Below are 24555 nucleotides of genomic sequence, written 5' to 3' on the forward strand. Positions count from 1 at the left end.
ACAGTGGGATATAGAGAGAGAGAGGGGACAGACTGGGGAACAGTGGGATACAGAGAGAGAGGGGACAGACTGGGGAACAGTGGGATATAGAGAGAGAGAGGGGACAGACTGGGGAACAGTGGGATACAGAGAGAGAGGGGACAGACTGGGGAACAGTGGGATAGAGAGAGAGGGGGGACAGACTGGGGAACAGTGGGATATAGAGAGAGAGAGGACAGACTGGGGAACAGTGGGATATAGAGAGAGAGGGGACAGACTGGGGAACAGTGGGATATAGAGAGAGAGGGGACAGACTGGGGAACAGTGGGATATGGAGAGAGAGGGGACAGACTGGGGAACAGTGGGATATAGAGAGGGAGACGGGACAGACTATGGAACAGTGGGATATAGAGAGAGATGGGACAGACTGGGGAACAGTGGGATATAGAGAGAGAGGTGAGAGGCTGGGGAACAGTGGGATATCGAGAGAGAGGGGACAGACTGGGGAACAGTGGGATATAGATAGAGAGAGAGAGAGGGGACAGACTGGGGAACAGTGGGATCTCGAGAGAGAGGGGACAGACTGTGGAACAGTGGGATAGAGAGACAGAGAGGGGACAGACTGGGGAACAGTGCGATATAGAGAGAGAGAGGGGACAGACTGGGGAACAGTCGGATATAGAGAGAGGGGACAGACTGGGGAACTGTGGGATATAGAGAGAGAGAGGGGACAGACTGGGGAACAGTGGGATACAGAGAGAGAGGGGGCAGACTGGGGAACAGTGGGATATAGAGATGGAGCGGGGACAGACTGGGGAACATTGGGATAGAGAGAGAGAGAGGGGACAGACTGGGGAACAGTGGGATATATAGAGAGAGACGGGACTGACTGGGGAACAGTGTGATATAGAGAGAGACAGGGCACAGACTGGGGAACAGTCGGATAGAGAGAGAGAGGGGATATACTGAGGAACAGTGGGATATAGAGAGAGAGGGGACAGACTGGGGAACAGTGGGATATAGAGAGAGAGGGGACAGACTGGGGAACAGTGGGATATAGAGAGAGAGGGGACAGACTGGGGAAGAGTGGGATATAGAGAGAGAGAGGGGACAGACTGGGGAACAGTGGGATATAGAGAGAGAGAGGGGACAGACTGGGGAACAGTGGGATATAGAGATTGAGAGGGGACAGACTGGGGAACAGTGGGATACAGAGAGAGAGGGGACAGACTGGGGAACAGTGGGATATAGAGAGAGAGTCGGGACAGACTGGGGAACAGTGGGATACAGAGAGAGAGGGGACTGACTGGGGAACAGTGGGATATAGAGAGAGGGGACAGACTGGGGAACAGTGGAATATAGAGAGAGAGGGGACAGGCTGGGGAACAGTGGAATTTAGAGAGAGAGAGGGCACAGACTGGGGAACAGTGGGATATAGAGAGAGAGTCGGGACAGACTGGGGAACAGTGGGATACAGAGAGAGAGGGGGCAGACTGGGGAACAGTGGGATATAGAGATGGAGCGGGGACAGACTGGGGAACATTGGGATAGAGAGAGAGAGAGGGGACAGACTGGGGAACAGTGGGATATATAGAGAGAGACGGGACTGACTGGGGAACAGTGTGATATAGAGAGAGACAGGGCACAGACTGGGGAACAGTCGGATAGAGAGAGAGAGGGGATATACTGAGGAACAGTGGGATATAGAGAGAGAGGGGACAGACTGGGGAACAGTGGGATATAGAGAGAGAGGGGACAGACTGGGGAACAGTGGGATATAGAGAGAGAGGGGACAGACTGGGGAACAGTGGGATATAGAGAGAGAGAGGGGACAGACTGGGGAACAGTGGGATATAGAGAGAGAGAGGGGACAGACTGGGGAACAGTGGGATATAGAGATTGAGAGGGGACAGACTGGGGAACAGTGGGATACAGAGAGAGAGGGGACAGACTGGGGAACAGTGGGATATAGAGAGAGAGTCGGGACAGACTGGGGAACAGTGGGATACAGAGAGAGAGGGGACTGACTGGGGAACAGTGGGATATAGAGAGAGGGGACAGACTGGGGAACAGTGGGATATAGAGAGAGGGGGGACAGACTGGGGAACAGTGGGATATAGAGAGAGAGGGGACAGACTGGGGAACAGTGGGATATAGAGAGAGAGAGGGGACAGACTGGGGAACAGTGGGATATAGAGAGAGAGAGGGGACAGACTGGGGAACAGTGGGATACAGAGAGAGAGGGGACTGACTGGGGAACAGTGGGATATAGAGAGAGAGAGGGGACAGACTGGGGAACAGTGGGATACAGAGAGAGAGGGGACAGACTGGGGAACAGTGGGATAGAGAGAGAGGGGGGACAGACTGGGGAACAGTGGGATATAGAGAGAGAGGGGACAGACTGGGGAACAGTGGGATATAGAGAGAGAGGGGACAGACTGGGGAACAGTGGGATATGGAGAGAGAGGGGACAGACTGGGGAACAGTGGGATATAGAGAGGGAGACGGGACAGACTATGGAACAGTGGGATATAGAGAGAGATGGGACAGACTGGGGAACAGTGGGATATAGAGAGAGAGGTGAGAGGCTGGGGAACAGTGGGATATCGAGAGAGAGGGGACAGACTGGGGAACAGTGGGATATAGATAGAGAGAGAGAGAGGGGACAGACTGGGGAACAGTGGGATCTCGAGAGAGAGGGGACAGACTGTGGAACAGTGGGATAGAGAGACAGAGAGGGGACAGACTGGGGAACAGTGCGATATAGAGAGAGAGAGGGGACAGACTGGGGAACAGTCGGATATAGAGAGAGGGGACAGACTGGGGAACTGTGGGATATAGAGAGAGAGAGGGGACAGACTGGGGAACAGTGGGATACAGAGAGAGAGGGGGCAGACTGGGGAACAGTGGGATATAGAGATGGAGCGGGGACAGACTGGGGAACATTGGGATAGAGAGAGAGAGAGGGGACAGACTGGGGAACAGTGGGATATATAGAGAGAGACGGGACTGACTGGGGAACAGTGTGATATAGAGAGAGACAGGGCACAGACTGGGGAACAGTCGGATAGAGAGAGAGAGGGGATATACTGAGGAACAGTGGGATATAGAGAGAGAGGGGACAGACTGGGGAACAGTGGGATATAGAGAGAGAGGGGACAGACTGGGGAACAGTGGGATATAGAGAGAGAGGGGACAGACTGGGGAACAGTGGGATATCGAGAGAGAGGGGACAGACTAGGGAACAGTGGGATATAGAGAGAGAGAGAGAGGGGACAGACTGGGGAACAGTGGGATCTCGAGAGAGAGACGGGACAGACTGAGGAACAGTGGGATATAGAGAGAGAGGGGACAGACTGGGGAACAGTGGGATATAGAGAGACAGGGGACAGACTGGGGAATAGTGGGATATAGATAGAGAGGGGACAGACTGTGGAACAGTGGGATATAGAGAGAGAGAGGGGACAGACTGGGGGACAGACTGGGGAACAGTGGAATATAGAGAGAGAGGGGACAGGCTGGGGAACAGTGGAATTTAGAGAGAGAGAGGGCACAGACTGGGGAACAGTGGGATATAGAGAGAGAGTCGGGACAGACTGGGGAACAGTGGGATATAGAGAGAGAGGGGGCAGACTGGGGAACAGTGGGATACAGAGAGAGAGAGAGGGGACAGACTGGGGAACAGCGGGATATAGAGAGAGAGAGGGGACAGACTGGGGAACAGTGGGATATATAGAGAGGGGGCAGTCTGGGGAACAGTGGGATATAGAGAGAGAGGGGACAGACTGGGGAACAGTGGGATATAGAGATAGAGGGGACAGACTGGGGAACAGTGGGATATAGAGAGAGAGAGACGGGACAGACTGGGGAACAGCGGGATAGAGAGAGAGACGGGACAGACTGGGGAACAGTGGGATATAGAGAGAGAGGGGAGAGGCTGGGGAACAGTGGGATACAGAGAGAGAGGGGACAGACTGGGGAACAGTGGGATATAGAGAGAGAGGGGACAGACTGTGGAACAGTGGGATAGAGAGACAGAGAGGGGACAGACTAGGGGACAGACTGGGGAACAGTGCGATATAGAGAGAGAGAGGGGACAGACTGGGGAACAGTCGGATATAGAGAGAGGGGACAGACTGGGGAACTGTGGGATATAGAGAGAGAGAGGGGACAGACTGGGGAACAGTGGGATACAGAGAGAGAGGGGGCAGACTGGGGAACAGTGGGATTTAGAGATGGAGCGGGGACAGACTGGGGAACATTGGGATAGAGAGAGAGAGAGGGGACAGACTGGGGAACAGTGGGATATAGAGAGAGAGGGGACAGACTGGGGAACAGTGGGATAGAGAGCGAGAGGGGACAGACTGGGAACAGTGGGATACAGAGAGAGGGGACAGACTGGGGAACAGTGGGATATAGAGAGAGAGGGGACAGAATGGGGAACAGTGGGATTTCGAGAGAGAGGGGTCGGACTGGGGAACAGTGGGATATAGAGAGAGAGAGGGGACAGACTGGGGAACAGTGGGATATAGAGACAGAGAGGGGACAGACTGGGGAACAGTGGGATATAGAGAGAGGGGACAGACTGGGGAACAGTGGGATATAGAGAGAGAGAGGGGACAGACCGGGGAACAGTGGGATATAGAGAGAGAGAGGGGACAGACTGGGCAACAGTGGGATTTCGAGAGAGAGAGGGGACAGACTGGGGAACAGTGGGATATAGAGAGAGAGAGGGGACAGACTGGGGAACAGTGGGATATAGAGAAGGAGAGGGGACAGACTGGGGAACAGTGGGATATATAGAGAGAGACGGGACTGACTGGGGAACAGTGTGATATAGAGAGAGACAGGGCACAGACTGGGGAACAGTCGGATAGAGAGAGAGAGGGGATATACTGAGGAACAGTGGGATATAGAGAGAGATGGGACAGACTGGGGAACAGTGGGATATAGAGAGAGAGAGGGGACAGACTGGGGAACAGTCGGATAGAGAGAGAGAGGGGACAGACTGAAGAACAGTGGGATATAGAGAGAGAGGGGACAGACTGGGGAACAGTGGGATATAGAGAGAGAGGGGACAGACTGGGGAACAGTGGGATATCGAGAGAGAGGGGACAGACTGGGGAACAGTGGGATCTAGAGAGAGAGAGAGAGAGGGGACAGACTGGGGAACAGTGGGATCTCGAGAGAGAGACGGGACAGACTGAGGAACAGCGGGATATAGAGAGAGAGGGGACAGACTGGGGAACAGTGGGATATAGAGAGACAGGGGACAGACTGGGGAATAGTGGGATATAGATAGAGAGGGGACAGACTGTGGAACAGTGGGATATAGAGAGAGAGAGGGGACAGACTGGGGAACAGTGGAATATAGAGAGAGAGGGGACAGACTGGGGAACAGTGGAATATAGAGAGAGAGGGGACAGGCTGGGGAACAGTGGAATTTAGAGAGAGAGAGAGGGCACAGACTGGGGAACAGTGGGATATGGAGAGAGAGTCGGGACAGACTGGGGAACAGTGGGATATAGAGAGAGAGGGGACAGACTGGGGAACAGTGGGATATAGAGATAGAGGGGACAGACTGGGGAACAGTGGGATATAGAGAGAGAGGGGACAGACTGGGGAACAGTGGGATATAGAGAGAGAGAGGACAGACTGGGGAACAGTGGGATATAGAGAGAGAGGGGACAGACTGGGGAACAGTGGGATATAGAGAGAGAGGGGACAGACTGGGGAACAGTGGTACATACAGAGAGAGAGGGCACAGACTGGGGAACAGTGGGATATAGAGAGAGAGAGGGGACAGACTGGGGAACAGTGGGATATAGAGAGAGAGAGGGGACAGACTGGGGAACAGTGGGATATAGAGAGAGAGAGGGGACAGACTGGGGAACAGTGGGATATAGAGAGAGAGAGGGGACAGACTGGGGAACAGTGGGATATAGAGAGAGAGGGGACAGACTGGGGAACAGTGGGATATAGAGAGAGAGGGGACAGACTGGGGAACAGTGGGATATAGAGATAGAGGGGACAGACTGGGGAACAGTGGGATATAGAGAGAGAGAGGACAGACTGGGGAACAGTGGGATATAGAGAGAGAGAGGAGACAGACTGGGGAACAGTGGGATATCGAGAGAGAGAGGGGACAGACTGGGGAACAGTGGGATATAGAGAGAGAGAGGGGACAGACTGGGGAACAGTGGGGTATAGAAAGAGAGGGGACAGACTGGGGAACAGTGGGATATAGAGAGAGAGGGGACAGACTGGGGAACAGTGGTATACACAGAGAGAGAGGGCACAGACTGGGGAACAGTGGGATATAGAGAGAGAGAGGGGACAGACTGGGGAACAGTGGGATATAGAGAGAGAGAGGGGACAGACTGGGGAACAGTGGGATATAGAGAGAGAGGGGACAGACTGGGGAACAGTGGGATAGAGAGAGAGAGGGGACAGACTGGGAACAGTGAGATACAGAGAGAGGGGACAGAATGGGGAACAGTGGGATTTCGAGAGAGAGGGGACACACTGGGGAACAGTGGGATATAGAGACAGAGAGGGGACAGACTGGGGAACACTGCGATATAGAGAGAGGGGACAGACTGGGGAACAGTGGGATATAGAGAGAGAGAGGGGACAGACCGGGGAACAGTGGGATATAGAGAGAGAGAGGGGACAGACTGGGGAACAGTGGGATTTCGAGAGAGAGGGGACAGACTGGGGAACAGTGGGATATAGAGAGAGAGAGGGGACAGACTGGGGAACAGTGGGATATAGAGAAGGAGAGGGGACAGACTGGGGAACAGTGGGATATATAGAGAGAGACGGGACTGACTGGGGAACAGTGTGATATAGAGAGAGACAGGGCACAGACTGGGGAACAGTCGGATAGAGAGAGAGAGGGGATATACTGAGGAACAGTGGGATATAGAGACAGATGGGACAGACTGGGGAACAGTGGGATATAGAGAGAGAGAGGGGACAGACTGGCGAACAGTCAGATAGAGAGAGAGAGGGGACAGACTGAAGAACAGTGGGATATAGAGAGAGAGGGGACAGACTGGGGAACAGTGGGATATAGAGAGAGAGGGGACAGACTGGGGAACAGTGGGATATCGAGAGAGAGGGGACAGACTGGGGAACAGTGGGATATAGAGAGAGAGAGAGGGGACAGACTGGGGAACAGTGGGATCTCGAGAGAGAGACGGGACAGACTGAGGAACAGCGGGATATAGAGAGAGAGGGGACAGACTGGGGAACAGTGGGATATAGACAGAGAGGGGACAGACTGGGGAACAGTGGGATAGAGAGAGAGAGAGGGGACAGACTGGGGAACAGTGGGATCTCGAGAGAGAGACGGGACAGACTGAGGAACAGCGGGATATAGAGAGAGAGGGGACAGACTGGGGAACAGTGGGATATAGAGAGACAGGGGACAGACTGGGGAATAGTGGGATATAGATAGAGAGGGGACAGACTGTGGAACAGTGGGATATAGAGAGAGAGAGGGGACAGACTGGGGAACAGTGGAATATAGAGAGAGAGGGGACAGGCTGGGGAACAGTGGAATTTAGAGAGAGAGAGGGCACAGACTGGGGAACAGTGGGATATAGAGAGAGAGTCGGGACAGACTGGGGAACAGTGGGATATAGAGAGAGAGGGGGCAGACTGGGGAACAGTGGGATACAGAGAGAGGGGACAGACTGGGAACAGTGGGATACAGAGAGAGGGGACAGACTGGGGAACAGTGGGATATAGAGAGAGAGGGGACAGACTGGGGAACAGTGGGATATAGAGAGAGAGGGGACAGAATGGGGAACAGTGGGATATAGAGAGAGAGGGGACAGACTGGGGAACAGTGGGATATAGAGAGAGAGAGGGGACAGACTGGGGAACAGTGGGATATAGAGAGAGAGAGGGGACAGACTGGGGAACAGTGGGATATAGAGAGAGGGGGCAGACTGGGGAACAGTGGGATATAGAGAGAGAGGGGACAGACTGGGGCACAGTGGGATATAGAGAGAGAGAGGGGACAGACTGGGGAACAGTGGGATATAGAGAGAGGGGGCAGACTGGGAACAGTGGGATACAGAGAGAGTGAGGGGACAGACTGGGGAACAGTGGGATATAGAGAGAGAGTGGACAGACTGGGGAACAGTGGGATTTCGAGAGAGAGGGGACAGACTGGGGAACAGTGGGATATAGAGAGAGAGGGGACAGACTGGGGAACAGTGGGATATAGAGAGAGAGGGGACAGACTGGGGAACAGTGGGATATAGAGAGAGTGAGGGGACAGACTGGGGAACAGTGGGATATAGAGAGAGAGGGGACAGACTGGGGAACAGTGGGATATAGAGAGAGAGAGGGGACAGACTGGGGAACAGTGGGATATAGAGACGGTGGGGGGGAACAGAGTTGGGGAAGGTTTGGTAGATAGAGAGGTGGGGACATACTGGGTAAGTGGGGTGTATAGAGAGCTGGGGGAAGGGGGTTATATAGAGATGTGGGGTAAGGGGGTTATATAGAGATGTGGGGTAAGGGGGGTGTATAGAGATGTGGGGTAAGGGGGGTGTATAGAGATGTGGGGTAAGGGGGGTGTATAGAGATGTGGGGTAAGGGGGGTGTATAGAGATGGGGGGTAATGGGGGTATTTAGAGAGGGGAGGACAGACTGGACGAAGGGGGGTGTATAGAGATGGGGGGTAATGGGGGTGTATAGAGATGGGGGGTAATGGGGGTGTATAGAGATGGGGGGTAATGGGGGTGTATAGAGATGGGGGGTAATGGGGGTGTATAGAGATGGGGGGTAATGGGGGTGTATAGAGATGGGGGGTAATGGGGGTATTTAGAGAGGGGAAGACAGACTGGGCGAAGGGGGGTGTATAGAGATGGGGGGTAATGGGGGTATTTAGAGAGGGGAAGACAGACTGGGCGAAGGGGGGTGTATAGAGATGGGGGGTAATGGGGGTATTTAGAGAGGGGAGGACAGACTGGGCGAAGCGGGGTGTATAGAGAGGGGGGGTAATGGGGGTATTTAGAGAGGGGAGGACAGACTGGGCGAAGGGGGGTGTATAGAGAGGGAGGGTAATGGGGGTATTTAGGGGGTGGTAATGGGGGTATTTAGAGAGGGGGGACAGACTGAGGGAAGGGGGGTGTATAGAGAGCTGGGGGAAGGGGGGTATATAGAGGGGGGGTAATGGGGGTATTTAGCGAGGGGGGGGTTAACGATGATCCGAATTTGTCTGAGTACCTCTGCAGGCATCTACCCCGTCTCCTTTGGCACACAGCAGACTCGGATGGAGATTGTCTCTCCTGCACTGGCTCCTGTGCTGTTGGGAATGTCGGGTGAATATGTCAGGATTGATCGGCATTCCTCCTGGGAGACAGTGGGAGGTATCCCGGGGCTCGCAGCCTCTCACACACCTACTGGACAGCTCATCGGGGTGAGGGAGGCTGAGGGGGGAGGGTGGGACCTCCTGTTTGGGAGCCGGGGGCACAAATTCGGAGGGGGGGGCGTGTACACGGATTGGGGGTGGGATGGGTGTGAGACCCGGAGGGAGGGAGGGAGGGAGGGAGGGAGGGAGGGAGGGAGGGAGGGAGGGAGGGAGGGACACATATTGAGGGGGATGGGTGAGAGACCCAGAGGGAGGGGGGGTCACATATTGAGGGGGATGGGTGAGAGACCCAGAGGGAGGGGTGTCGGACACGGATTGGTGGGGGGGAGATGGGTGAGGGACCCAGAGGGAGGTGGGGGTGACACGGATTGGGGGGGATGGGTGAGGGACCCAGGGCGGGGAGGGGTCACATATTGAGGGGGATGGATGAGGGACCCAGAGGGAGGGGGGTGGGACACGGATTGGGGGGGGTTGGGTGAGGGACCCAGAGGGAGGTGGGGTTGACACGGATTGGGGGGAGATGGATGAGAGACCCAGAGGAAGGTGGGGGGGAAAGGGATTGGGGGAGATGGGGGAGATGGGTGAGGGTCTCAGGGGGAGGTGGAAGGGGACACATGCAGCGGGGTTAGAAGGGGCAGCAGCGGGGGGCGAGGGAGTGGCCTCCCAGTCTGGAGGGGGGACTGTGGGGGGAGTTGGTCGGTGGGAGGGGGGAGCCGGCCGGTGGGGGGGAGCCGGTCGGTGGCGGGGGCCGGTTGGTGAGGGGGAGCCGGTCGGTCGGTGGGGGGGAGCCGGTCGGTGGGGGGGGCGCCAATCGGTGTGGGGGGGGGTGGTCGGTGGGGGGGGGAGCCGGTTGGAAGGGGGGCGGGTCGGTGGGGGGGAGCTGGTCGGAAGGGGGGCCGGTCGGTGAGGGTGAGCCGGTCGGTCGGTGGGGGGGAGCCGGTTGGTCGGCGGGGGGGGGGGGAGCCGGTCGGTCGGTGGGGGGGAACCAGACGGTGTGGGGGGGGGTGGTCGGTGAGGGGGAGCCAGTCGGTCGGTGGGGGGAGCCGGTCGGTGATGGGGGGGAGCTGGTCGGTGGAGGGGGGGGGCAGCCGGTCGATGTTGGGGGGGGGGTGGTTGGTGGGGTGAGCCAGTTGGTGGTGGGGAGCCGGTCGGTGAGGGGGGGGCCGGTCGCTGACGGGGGGGGAAGCCGGTCAGTGAGGGGGGGGCAGCTGGTCGGTGGGGGGGGGGGGCAGCTGGTCGGTGGGGGGGGGGGGAGAGCCGGTCAGTTGGGGGGGGGGAGCCGGTCGGTTACGGGGGGAGCCGGTCGGTTGGGGGGGGGAGCCGGTCGGTTGGGGGGGGGAGCCGGTCGGTGAGGGGGGAGCCGGTCGGTGGGTGGGGGGGGGGTCGGTGGGTGGGGGGGGAGCCGGTCGGTGGTGGGGGGGGGGAGCCGGTCGGTGGGGGGGGAGCCGTTCGGTTGGTGGGGGGGGGAAGCCGGTCGGTGAGGTGGGGGGGGAGCCGGTCGGTGGGGGGGGTCTGGGGGGGGGTTACCTGGATGGAGATGCGCCCGTGTTGGAGCGTTTTGGAAATGCGGCCACTTCCGGTCAGACCCCACCCGGAGATGTATCCCGTCACCTCCCTCCGCTCCCCTCCGCCGTATCCCGTCAGGATCCGATCTGAGGGGCAGCAACATTCCCGCCGTGAGCCACACGCCGCAGGGGCTGACTCCCTCTACACTGTCCCCGCTCCCCCACAACCCATCAAACACTCCCGGGGCAGCAACATTCCCACCGTGAGCCACACGCCGCAGGGACTGACTCCCTCTACACTGTCCCCACTCCCCCACAACCCATCAAACACTCCCAGGGCAGCAACATTCCCGCCGTGAGCCACACGCCGCAGGGACTGACTCCCTCTACACTGTCCCCACTCCCCCACAACCCATCAAACACTCCCAGGGCAGCAACATTCCCGCCGTGAGCCACACGCCGCAGGGACTGACTCCCTCTACACTGTCCCCACTCCCCCCGACCCATCAAACACTCCCAGGGGCAGCAACATTCCCGCCGTGAGCCACACGCCGCAGGGACTGACTCCCTCTACACTGTCCCCACTCCCCCACAACCCATCAAACACTCCCAGGGCAGCAACATTCCCGCCGTGAGCCACACGCCGCAGGGACTGACTCCCTCTACACTGTCCCCACTCCCCCCGACCCATCAAACACTCCCAGGGGCAGCAACATTCCCGCCGTGAGCCACACGCCGCAGGGACTGACTCCCTCTACACTGTCCCCACTCCCCCCGACCCATCAAACACTCCCAGGGGCAGCAACATTCCCGCCGTGAGCCACACGCCGCAGGGACTGACTCCCTCTACACTGTCCCCCCTCCCCCCGACCCATCAAACACTCCCGGGGCAGCAACATTCCCGCCGTGAGCCACACGCCGCAGGGACTGACTCCCTCTACACTGTCCCCACTCCCCCACAACCCATCAAACACTCCCAGGGGCAGCAACATTCCCGCCGTGAGCCACACGCCGCAGGGACTGACTCCCTCTACACTGTCCCCACTCCCCCCGACCCATCAAACACTCCCAGGGGCAGCAACATTCCCGCCGTGAGCCACACGCCGCAGGGACTGACTCCCTCTACACTGTCCCCACTCCCCCCGACCCATCAAACACTCCCAGGGGCAGCAACATTCCCGCCGTGAGCCACACGCCGCAGGGACTGACTCCCTCTACACTGTCCCCACTCCCCCCGACCCATCAAACACTCCCAGGGGCAGCAACATTCCCACCGTGAGCCACACGCCGCAGGGACTGACTCCCTCTACACTGTCCCCCCTCCCCCACAACCCATCAAACACTCCCAGGGGCAGCAACATTCCCGCCGTGAGCCACACGCCGCAGGGACTGACTCCCTCTACACTGTCCCCCCTCCCCCCGACCCATCAAACACTCCCAGGGCCAGCAACATTCCCACCGTGAGCCACACGCCGCAGGGACTGACTCCCTCTACACTGTCCCCCCTCCCCCCGACCCATCAAACACTCCCAGGGCAGCAACATTCCCGCCGTGAGCCACACGCCGCAGGGACTGACTCCCTCTACACTGTCCCCCCTCCCCCCGACCCATCAAACACTCCCGGGGCAGCAACATTCCCACCGTGAGCCACACGCCGCAGGGGCTGACTCCCTCTACACTGTCCCCCCTCCCCCACAACCCATCAAACAATCCCAGGGCAGCAACATTCCCGCCGTGAGCCACACGCCGCAGGGACTGACTCCCTCTACACTGTCCCCCCTCCCCCCGACCCATCAAACACTCCCGGGGCAGCAACATTCCCGCCGTGAGCCACACGCCGCAGGGACTGACTCCCTCTACACTGTCCCCCCTCCCCCACAACCCATCAAACACTCCCAGGGGCAGCAACATTCCCGCCGTGAGCCACACGCCGCAGGGACTGACTCCCTCTACACTGTCCCCGCTCCCCCACAACCCATCAAACAATCCCAGGGCAGCAACATTCCCACCGTGAGCCACACGCCGCAGGGACTGACTCCCTCTACACTGTCCCCCCTCCCCCACAACCCATCAAACAATCCCAGGGCCAGCAACATTCCCACCGTGAGCCACACGCCGCAGGGACTGACTCCCTCTACACTGTCCCCGCTCCCCCACAACCCATCAAACAATCCCAGGGCAGCAACATTCCCACCGTGAGCCACACGCCGCAGGGACTGACTCCCTCTACACTGTCCCCCCTCCCCCACAACCCATCAAACAATCCCAGGGCCAGCAACATTCCCACCGTGAGCCACACGCCGCAGGGACTGACTCCCTCTACACTGTCCCCACTCCCCCCGACCCATCAAACACTCCCGGGGCAGCAACATTCCCACCGTGAGCCACACGCCGCAGGGACTGACTCCCTCTACACTGTCCCCCCTCCCCCACAACCCATCAAACACTCCCGGGGCAGCAACATTCCCACCGTGAGCCACACGCTGCAGGGACTGACTCCCTCTACACTGTCCCCCCTCCCCCCCGACCCATCAAACACTCCCAGGGCCAGCAACATTCCCACCGTGAGCCACACGCCGCAGGGACTGACTCCCTCTACACTGTCCCCCCTCCCCCACAACCCATCAAACACTCCCGGGGCAGCAACATTCCCACCGTGAGCCACACGCCGCAGGGACTGACTCCCTCTACACTGTCCCCACTCCCCCCGACCCATCAAACACTCCCGGGGCAGCAACATTCCCACCGTGAGCCACACGCCGCAGGGACTGACTCCCTCTACACTATCCCCCCTCCCCCACAACCCATCAAACACTCCCGGGGCAGCAACATTCCCACCGTGAGCCACACGCCGCAGGGACTGACTCCCTCTACACTATCCCCCCTCCCCCACAACCCATCAAACACTCCTGGGGCAGCAACATTCCAACCGTGAGCCACTCGCCGCAGCGACTGACTCCCTCTACACTGTCACCCGCAACCTCCTGATCAAACACTCCGAGAGAGAGCAACATTCCCACCGTGAGACACACGTGTCAGGGACTGACTCCCTCTACACTGTCCGCCTGGCCATCAAACACTCCCAGGGACAGGGACAGCACGGGGTGAGATACAGGCTAAAGCTCCCTCCACACTGTTTCCCTCCATTGAAAAATGCCAGGGACAGGGACAGCACGGGGTGAGATACAGGATAAAGCTCCCTCCACACTGTGCTACCATCAAACACTTCCAGGGACAGGGACAGCACAGGGTTAGATACAGGGGAAAGCTTCCTCTACACTGTCCTCCAATCAAACACTCCTAAGCACAGGGACAGCACGGGGTTAGATACACGGGGAACATGCTAACCTTGGTAGGTGCACTGAGACTCCCAGGGAGCGGCAGGAATTGGCAGAAAATTCGACACCTCCTCAGTACAGGGAAGGCAGACAGGTCTGTGGAGGAGCAGTCAGGCCACAGTTTAATACAGGCGCCACAGAAATGCAGAGCTCAAGGTTTTTATCAACGTGTCACAATCATCACAAACATAGACGCAGGAACTGTGCACGGCGCTCCCAGTGTGGGTCCGACCGAGGGATACAGGGACAGGAACTGTGCACGGTGCTCCCAGTGTGGGTCCGACAGAGGGATACAGGGACAGGAACTGTGCACGGCGCTCCCAGTGTGAGACTGACCGAGGGATACAGGGACAGGAACTGTGCACGGCGCTCCCAGTGTGGGTCCGACCGAGGGATACAGGGACAGGAACTGTGCACGGCGCTCCCAGTGTGGGTCCGACCGAGGGATACAGGGACAGGAACTGTGCACGTTGCTCCCAGTGTGGGTCTGACTGAGGGATACAGGGACAGGAACTGTGCACGGCGCTCCCAGTGTGGGTCTGACCGAGGGACACAGGGACAGGAACTGTGCACGGCGCTCCCAGTGTGGGTCTGACCGAGGGATACAGGGACAGGAACTGTGCACGGTGCTCCCAGTGTGGGTCTGACCGAGGGATACAGGGACAGGAACTGTGCACGGTGCTCCCAGTGTGGGTCCGACCGAGGGATACAGGGACAGGAACTGTGCACGGTGCTCCCAGTGTGGGCCTGACCGAGGGATACAGGGACAGGAACTGTGCACGGTGCTCCCAGTGTGGGTCCGACCGAGGGATACAGGGACAGGAACTGTGCACGGTGCTCCCAGTGTGGGTCTGGCCTAGGGATACAGGGACAGGAACTGTGCACGGCGCTCCCAGTGTGGGTCCGACCGAGGGATACAGGGACAGGAACTGTGCACGGTGCTCCCAGTGTGGGTCTGACCGAGGGATACAGGGACAGGAACTGTGCACGGTGCTCCCAGTGTGAGACTGACCGAGGGATACAGGGACAGGAACTGTGCACGGTGCTCCCAGTGTGGGTCTGACCGAGGGATACAGGGACAGGAACTGTGCACGGCGCTCCCAGTGTGGGACTGACCGAGGGATACAGGGACAGGAACTGTGCACGGTGCTCCCAGTGTGGGTCTTACCGAGGGATACAGGGACAGGAACTGTGCACGGTGCTCCCAGTGTGGGTCTGACCGAGGGATACAGGGACAGGAACTGTGCACGGTGTTCCCAGTGTGGGTCCGACCGAGGGATACAGGGACAGGAACTGTGCACGGTGCTCCCAGTGTGGGTCTGACCGAGGGATACAGGGACAGGAACTGTGCACGGTGTTCCCAGTGTGGGACTGACCGAGGGATACAGGGACAGGAACTGTGCACGGCCCTCCCAGTGTGTGTCTGACCGAGGGATACAGGGACAGGAACTGTGCACGGCGCTCCCAGTGTGTGTCTGACCGAGGGATACAGGGACAGGAACTGTGCACGGCGCTCCCAGTGTGGGTCTGACCGAGGGATACGGGGACAGGAACTGTGAACGGCGCTCCCAGTGTGTGTCTGACCGAGGGATACAGGGACAGGAACTGTGCACGGCGCTCCCAGTGTGTGTCTGACCGAGGGATACAAGGACAGGAACTGTGCACGGCGCTCCCAGTGTGTGTCTGACCGAGGGATACAGGGACAGGAACTGTGCACGGTGCTCCCAGTGTGGGTCTGACTGAGGGATACAGGGACAGGAACTGTGCACGGTGCTCCCAGAGTGGGTCTGACTGAGGGATACAGGGACAGGAACTGTGCACGGCGCTCCCAGTGTGTGTCTGACCGAGGGATACAGGGACAGGAACTGTGCACGGTGCTCCCAGTGTGGGACTGACTGAGGGATACAGGGACAGGAACTGTGCACGGTGCTCCCAGTGTGGGACTGACCGAGGGATACAGGGACAGGAACTGTGCACGGTGCTCCCAGTGTGTGTCTGACCGAGGGATACAGGGACAGGAACTGTGCACGGCGCTCCCAGTGTGGGACTGACCGAGGGATACAGGGACAGGAACTGTGCACGGCCCTCCCAGTGTGGGTCTGACCGAGGGATACACGGACAGGAACTGTGCACGGTGCTCCCAGTGTGGGTCTGACCGAGGGATACAGGGACAGGAACTGTGCACGGTGCTCCCAGTGTGTGTCTGACCGAGGGATACAGGGACGGGAACTGTGCACGGTGCTCCCAGTGTGGGTCTGACCGAGGGATACAGAGACAGGAACTGTGCACGGTGCTCCCAGTGTGGGACTGACCGAGGGATACAGGGTCAGGAACTGTGCACGGCGCTCCCAGTGTGGGACTGACCGAGGGATACAGGGACAGGAACTGTGCACGGCCCTCCCAGTGTGGGTCTGACCAAGGGATACAGGGACAGGAACTGTGCACGGCCCTCCCAGTGTGGGTCTGACCGAGGGATACAGGGACAGGAACTGTGCACAGTGCTCCCAGTGTGGGTCTGACCGAGGGATACATTGACAGGAACTGTGCACGGTGCTCCCAGCGTGCGACTGACCGAGGGATACAGAGACAGGAACTGTGCACGGTGCTCCCAGTGTGGGCCTGACCGAGGGATAAAGGGACAGGAACTGTGCACGGCGCTCCCAGTGTGAGACTGACCGAGGGATACAGGGACAGGAACTGTGCACGGTGCTCCCAGTGTGAGACTGACCGAGGGATACAGGGACAGGAACTGTGCACGGCGCTCCCAGTGTGAGACTGACCGAGCGATACAGGGACAGGAACTGTGCACGGCGCTCCCAGTGTGTGTCTGACCGAGGGATACAGTGACAGGAACTGTGCACGGCGGTCCCAGTGTGGGTCTGACCGAGGGATACAGTGACAGGAACTGTGCACGGAGCTCCCAGTGTGGGACTGACCGAGGGATACAGGGACAGGAACTGTGCACGGTGCTCCCAGTGTGGGTCTGACTGAGGGATACAGGGACAGGAACTGTGCAGGGCCCTCCCAGTGTTGGTCTGACCGAGGGATACGGGGACAGGAACTGTACACGGCGCTCCCAGTGTGGGTCTGACCGAGGGATACAGGGACAGGAACTGTGCACGGCGCTCCCAGTGTGGGTCTGACAGAGGGATACAGGGACAGGAACTTGCACGGTGCTCCCAGTGTGGGACTGACCGAGGAATACAGGGACAGGAACTGTGCACGGTGCTCCCAGTGTGGGTCTGAGAGAGGGATACAGGGACAGGAACTGTGCACGGTGCTCCCAGTGTGGGTCTGACCGAGGGATACAGGGACAGGAACTGTGCATGGTGCTCCCAGTGTGGGACTGACCGAGGGATACAGGGACGGGAACTGTGCATGGTGCTCCCAGTGTGGGTCTGACCGAGGGATACATGGACAGGAACTGTGCACGGCGCTCCCAGTGTGGGTCTGACCGAGGGATACAGGGACAGGAACTGTGCACGGTGCTCCCAGTGTGGGTCTGACCGAGGGATACACGGACAGGAACTGTGCATGGAGCTCCCAGTGTGGGTCTGACCGAGGGATACATGGACAGGAACTGTGCACGGTGCTCCCAGTGTGGGTCAGACCGAGGGATACAGGGACGGGAACTGTGCACGGTGCTCCCAGTGTGGGACTGATCGACGGATACAGGGACGGGAACTGTGCACGGTGCTCCCAGTGTGTGTCTGGCCTAGGGATACAGGGACAGTAACTGTGCACGGTGCTCCCAGTGTGGGTCTCACCGAGGGATACAGGGACGGGAACTGTGCACGGTGCTCCCAGTGTGGGACTGACCGAGGGATACAGGGACGGGACCTGTGCACGGTGCTCCCAGTGTGGGCCTGACCAAGGGATACAGGGACAGGAACTGTGCACGGTGCTCCCAGTGTGGGCCTGACCGAGGGATACAGGGACAGGAACTGTGCACGGTGCTCCCAGTGTGGGCCTGACCGAGGGATACAGGGACAGGAACTGTGCACGGCGCTCCCAGTGTGGGTCTGACCGAGGGATGCAGGGACAGGAACTGTGCACGGCGCTCCCAGTGTGGGTCTGACCGAGGGATACAGGGTCAGGAACAGTGCACGGTGCTCTCAGTGTGGGTCTGACCGAGGGATACAGGGACAGGAACTGTGCACGGGGCTCCCAGTGTGGGTCCGACCGAGGGATACAGGGACAGGAACTGTGCACGGTGCTCCCAGTGTGAGACTGACCGAGGGATACAGGGACAGGAACTGTGCACGGCGCTCCCATTGTGGGTCTGACCGAGGGATACAGAGACAGGAACTGTGCACGGTGCTCCCATTGTGGGTCTGACCGAGGGATACAGGGACAGGAACTGTGCACGGAACCCCCAGTGTGGGACTGACCAAGGGATACAGGGACAGGAACTGTGCACGGCACTCCCAGTGTGGGTCTGACCGAGGGATACAGAGACAGGAACTGTGCACGGTGCTCCCAGTGTGGGTCTGACCGAGGGATACAGGGACAGGAACTGTGCACGGTGCTCCCAGTGTGGGACTGACCGAGGGATACAGGGACAGGAACTGTGCACGGCCCTCCCAGTGTGGGTCTGACCAAGGGATACAGGGACAGGAACTGTGCACGGTGCTCCCAGTGTGGGTCTGGCCGAGGGATACAGGGACAGGAACTGTGCACGGTGCTCCCAGTGTGGGTCTGACTGAGGGATACAGGGACAGGAACTGTGCACGGTGCTCCCAGTGTGGGTCTGACCGAGGGATACAGGGACAGGAACTGTGCACGGTGTTCCCAGTGTGGGACTGACTGAGGGATACAGGGACAGGAACTGTGCACGGTGTTCCCAGTGTGGGACTGACCGAGGGATACAGGGACAGGAACTGTGCACGGTGTTCCCAGTGTGGGTCTGACCGAGGGATACAGGGACAGGAACTGTGCACGGCGCTCCAAGTGTGGGTCTGACCGAGGGATACAGGGACAGGAACTGTGCACGGAGCTCCCAGTGTGGGACTGACCGAGGGATACAGGGACAGGAACTGTGCACGGTGCTCCCAGTGTGGGACTGACCGAGGGACACAGGGACAGGAACTGTGCACGGTGCTCCCAGTGTGGGACTGACTGAGGGATATAGGGACAGGAACTGTGCACAGTGCTCCCAGTGTGGGTCTGACCGAGGGATACAGGGACAGGAACTGTGCACGGTGTTCCCAGTGTGGGACTGACTGAGGGATACAGGGACAGGAACTGTGCACGGTGCTCCCAGTGTGGGTCTGACCGAGGGATACAGGGACAGGAACTGTGCACGGTGCTCCCAGTGTGGGTCTGACAGAGGGATACAGGGACAGGAACTGTGCACGGTGCTCCCAGTGTGGGTCTGAGCGAGGGATACAGGGACAGGAACTGTGCACGGCGCTCCCAGTGTGGGTCTGACCGAGGGATACAGGGACAGGAACTGTGCACGGTGCTCCCAGTGTGGGTCTGACCGAGGGATACAGGGACAGGAACTGGGCACGGTGCTCCCAGTGTGGGTCTGACCGAGGGATACAGGGACAGGAACTGTGCACGGTGCTCCCAGTGTGGGTCTGAGCGAGGGATACAGGGACAGGAACTGTGCACGGTGCTCCCAGTGTGGGACTGACCGAGGGATACAGGGACGGGAACTGTGCACGGTGCTCCCAGTGTGGGACTGACCGAGGGATACAGGGACAGGAACTGTGCACGGTGCTCCCAGTGTGGGTCTGAGCGAGGGATACAGGGACAGGAACTGTGCACGGTGCTCCCAGTGTGGGTCTGATCGAGGGATAGAGGGACAGGAACTGTGCACGGTGCTCCCAGTGTGGGTCTGACCGAGGGATACAGGGACAGGAACTGTGCACGGCGCTCCCAGTGTGGGTCTGAGCGAGGGATACAGGGACAGGAACTGTGCACGGCGCTCCCAGTGTGGGTCTGACCGAGGGATACAGGGACAGGAACTGTGCACGGTGATCCCAGTGTGGGTCTGACCGAGGGATACAGGGACGGGAACTGTGCACGGCGCTCCCAGTGTGGGTCTGACCGAGGGATACAGGGACAGGAACTGTGCACGGCGCTCCCAGTGTGGGTCTGACCGAGGGATACAGGGACAGGAACTGTGCACGGTGCTCCCAGTGTGGGACTGACCGAGGGATACAGGGACAGGAACTGTGCACGGCGCTCCCAGTGTGGGTCTGACTGAGGGATACAGGGACGGGAACTGTGCACGGCGCTCCCAGTGTGGGTCTGACCGAGGGATCCAGGGACAGGAACTGTGCACGGTGCTCCCAGTGTGGGTCTGACCGAGTGATACAGGGACAGGAACTGTGCACGGTGCTCCCAGTGTGGGACTGACTGAGGGATACAGGGACAGGAACTGTGCACGGCGCTCCCAGTGTGGGTCTGACCGAGGGATACAGGGACAGGAACTGTGCACGGCGCTCCCAGTGTGGGACTGACTGAGGGATACAGGGGGACAGGAACTGTGCACGGTGCTCCCAGTGTGGGACTGACAGAGGGATACAGGGACAGGAACTGTGCACGGTGCTCCCAGTGTGGGTCTGACTGAGGGATACAGGGACAGGAACTGTGCACGGCGCTCCCAGTGTGGGACTGACTGAGGGATACAGGGGGACAGGAACTGTGCACGGTGCTCCCAGTGTGGGTCTGACCGAGGGATACAGGGACAGGAACTGTGCACGGCGCTCCCAGTGTGGGACTGACAGAGGGATACAGGGACAGGAACTGTGCACGGTGCTCCCAGTGTGGGTCTGACCGAGGGATACAGGGACAGGAACTGTGCACGGTGTTCCCAGTGTGGGACTGACCGAGGGATACAGGGACAGGAACTGTGCACGGCCCTCCCAGTGTGTGTCTGACCGAGGGATACAGGGACAGGAACTGTGCACGGCGCTCCCAGTGTGTGTCTGACCGAGGGATACAGGGACAGGAACTGTGCACGGCGCTCCCAGTGTGGGTCTGACCGAGGGATACGGGGACAGGAACTGTGAACGGCGCTCCCAGTGTGTGTCTGACCGAGGGATACAGGGACAGGAACTGTGCACGGCGCTCCCAGTGTGTGTCTGACCGAGGGATACAAGGACAGGAACTGTGCACGGCGCTCCCAGTGTGTGTCTGACCGAGGGATACAGGGACAGGAACTGTGCACGGTGCTCCCAGTGTGGGTCTGACTGAGGGATACAGGGACAGGAACTGTGCACGGTGCTCCCAGAGTGGGTCTGACTGAGGGATACAGGGACAGGAACTGTGCACGGCGCTCCCAGTGTGTGTCTGACCGAGGGATACAGGGACAGGAACTGTGCACGGCGCTCCCAGTGTGGGTCTGACCGAGGGATACGGAGACAGGAACTGTGCACGGTGCTCCCAGTGTGTGTCTGACCGAGGGATACAGGGACAGGAACTGTGCACGGTGCTCCCAGTGTGGGACTGACCGAGGGATACAGGGACAGGAACTGTGCACGGAGCTCCCAGTGTGGGTCTGACCGAGGGATACAGGGACAGGAACTGTGCACGGTGCTCCCAGTGTGTGTCTGACCGAGGGATACAGGGACAGGAACTGTGCACGGCGCTCCCAGTGTGGGTCTGACCGAGGGATACGGGGACAGGAACTGTGAACGGCGCTCCCAGTGTGTGTCTGACCGAGGGATACAGGGACAGGAACTGTGCACGGCGCTCCCAGTGTGTGTCTGACCGAGGGATACAAGGACAGGAACTGTGCACGGCGCTCCCAGTGTGTGTCTGACCGAGGGATACAGGGACAGGAACTGTGCACGGTGCTCCCAGTGTGGGTCTGACTGAGGGATACAGGGACAGGAACTGTGCACGGTGCTCCCAGAGTGGGTCTGACTGAGGGATACAGGGACAGGAACTGTGCACGGCGCTCCCAGTGTGTGTCTGACCGAGGGATACAGGGACAGGAACTGTGCACGGCGCTCCCAGTGTGGGTCTGACCGAGGGATACGGAGACAGGAACTGTGCACGGTGCTCCCAGTGTGTGTCTGACCGAGGGATACAGGGACAGGAACTGTGCACGGTGCTCCCAGTGTGGGACTGACCGAGGGATACAGGGACAGGAACTGTGCACGGAGCTCCCAGTGTGGGTCTGACCGAGGGATACAGGGACAGGAACTGTGCACGGTGCTCCCAGTGTGGGACTGACTGAGGGATACAGGGACAGGAACTGTGCACGGTGCTCCCAGTGTGGGACTGACCGAGGGATACAGGGACAGGAACTGTGCACGGTGCTCCCAGTGTGTGTCTGACCGAGGGATACAGGGACAGGAACTGTGCACGGCGCTCCCAGTGTGGGACTGACCGAGGGATACAGGGACAGGAACTGTGCACGGCCCTCCCAGTGTGGGTCTGACCGAGGGATACACGGACAGGAACTGTGCACGGTGCTCCCAGTGTGGGTCTGACCGAGGGATACAGGGACAGGAACTGTGCACGGTGCTCCCAGTGTGTGTCTGACCGAGGGATACAGGGACGGGAACTGTGCACGGTGCTCCCAGTGTGGGTCTGACCGAGGGATACAGAGACAGGAACTGTGCACGGTGCTCCCAGTGTGGGACTGACCGAGGGATACAGGGTCAGGAACTGTGCACGGCGCTCCCAGTGTGGGACTGACCGAGGGATACAGGGACAGGAACTGTGCACGGCCCTCCCAGTGTGGGTCTGACCAAGGGATACAGGGACAGGAACTGTGCACGGCCCTCCCAGTGTGGGTCTGACCGAGGGATACAGGGACAGGAACTGTGCACAGTGCTCCCAGTGTGGGTCTGACCGAGGGATACAGGGACAGGAACTGTGCACGGTGCTCCCAGCGTGCGACTGACCGAGGGATACAGAGACAGGAACTGTGCACGGTGCTCCCAGTGTGGGCCTGACCGAGGGATAAAGGGACAGGAACTGTGCACGGCGCTCCCAGTGTGAGACTGACCGAGGGATACAGGGACAGGAACTGTGCACGGTGCTCCCAGTGTGAGACTGACCGAGGGATACAGGGACAGGAACTGTGCACGGCGCACCCAGTGTGAGACTGACCGAGCGATACAGGGACAGGAACTGTGCACGGCGCTCCCAGTGTGTGTCTGACCGAGGGATACAGTGACAGGAACTGTGCACGGCGGTCCCAGTGTGGGTCTGACCGAGGGATACAGTGACAGGAACTGTGCACGGAGCTCCCAGTGTGGGACTGACCGAGGGATACAGGGACAGGAACTGTGCACGGTGCTCCCAGTGTGGGTCTGGCTGAGGGATACAGGGACAGGAACTGTGCAGGGCCCTCCCAGTGTTGGTCTGACCGAGGGATACGGGGACAGGAACTGTACACGGCGCTCCCAGTGTGGGTCTGACCGAGGGATACAGGGACAGGAACTGTGCACGGCGCTCCCAGTGTGGGTCTGACAGAGGGATACAGGGACAGGAACTTGCACGGTGCTCCCAGTGTGGGACTGACCGAGGGATACAGGGACAGGAACTGTGCACGGTGCTCCCAGTGTGGGTCTGAGAGAGGGATACAGGGACAGGAACTGTGCACGGTGCTCCCAGTGTGGGTCTGACCGAGGGATACAGGGACAGGAACTGTGCATGGTGCTCCCAGTGTGGGACTGACCGAGGGATACAGGGACGGGAACTGTGCATGGTGCTCCCAGTGTGGGTCTGACCGAGGGATACACGGACAGGAACTGTGCACGGCGCTCCCAGTGTGGGTCTGACCGAGGGATACAGGGACAGGAACTGTGCACGGTGCTCCCAGTGTGGGTCTGACCGAGGGATACACGGACAGGAACTGTGCATGGAGCTCCCAGTGTGGGTCTGACCGAGGGATACATGGACAGGAACTGTGCACGGTGCTCCCAGTGTGGGTCAGACCGAGGGATACAGGGACGGGAACTGTGCACGGTGCTCCCAGTGTGGGACTGATCGACGGATACAGGGACGGGAACTGTGCACGGTGCTCCCAGTGTGTGTCTGGCCTAGGGATACAGGGACAGTAACTGTGCACGGTGCTCCCAGTGTGGGTCTCACCGAGGGATACAGGGACGGGAACTGTGCACGGCGCGCCCAGTGTGTGTCTGGCCTAGGGATACAGGGACAGTAACTGTGCACGGTGCTCCCAGTGTGGGTCTCACCGAGGGATACAGGGACAGGAACTGTGCGCGGTGCTCCCAGTGTGGGACTGACCGAGGGATACAGGGACGGGACCTGTGCACGGTGCTCCCAGTGTGGGCCTGACCAAGGGATACAGGGACAGGAACTGTGCACGGTGCTCCCAGTGTGGGCCTGACCGAGGGATACAGGGACAGGA

General features: G+C 59.6%; 1 protein-coding gene across 1 annotated transcript in view; it reads right to left on the reverse strand.

Moving 5' to 3' along the window:
* LOC125450123 (chymotrypsin-like elastase family member 2A) overlaps positions 1-24555 on the reverse strand; it is a gene marked incomplete at its 3' end in the record, with an annotated part of 79107 nt that overhangs the window by 21814 nt on the left and 32738 nt on the right. The window contains exons 7-9 of the mRNA XM_059644022.1: positions 14224-14309; positions 10898-11022; positions 9226-9304 (exon numbers count right to left, since the gene is read on the reverse strand). Coding sequence (XP_059500005.1) covers positions 9226-9304; positions 10898-11022; positions 14224-14309 — 290 coding nt within the window. The remainder of the gene's footprint in view (positions 1-9225; positions 9305-10897; positions 11023-14223; positions 14310-24555) is intronic.

The sequence above is a fragment of the Stegostoma tigrinum genome, unplaced genomic scaffold (assembly GCF_030684315.1).
Source record: "Stegostoma tigrinum isolate sSteTig4 unplaced genomic scaffold, sSteTig4.hap1 scaffold_429, whole genome shotgun sequence".
Taxonomy (NCBI): Eukaryota; Metazoa; Chordata; class Chondrichthyes; order Orectolobiformes; family Stegostomatidae; genus Stegostoma; species Stegostoma tigrinum.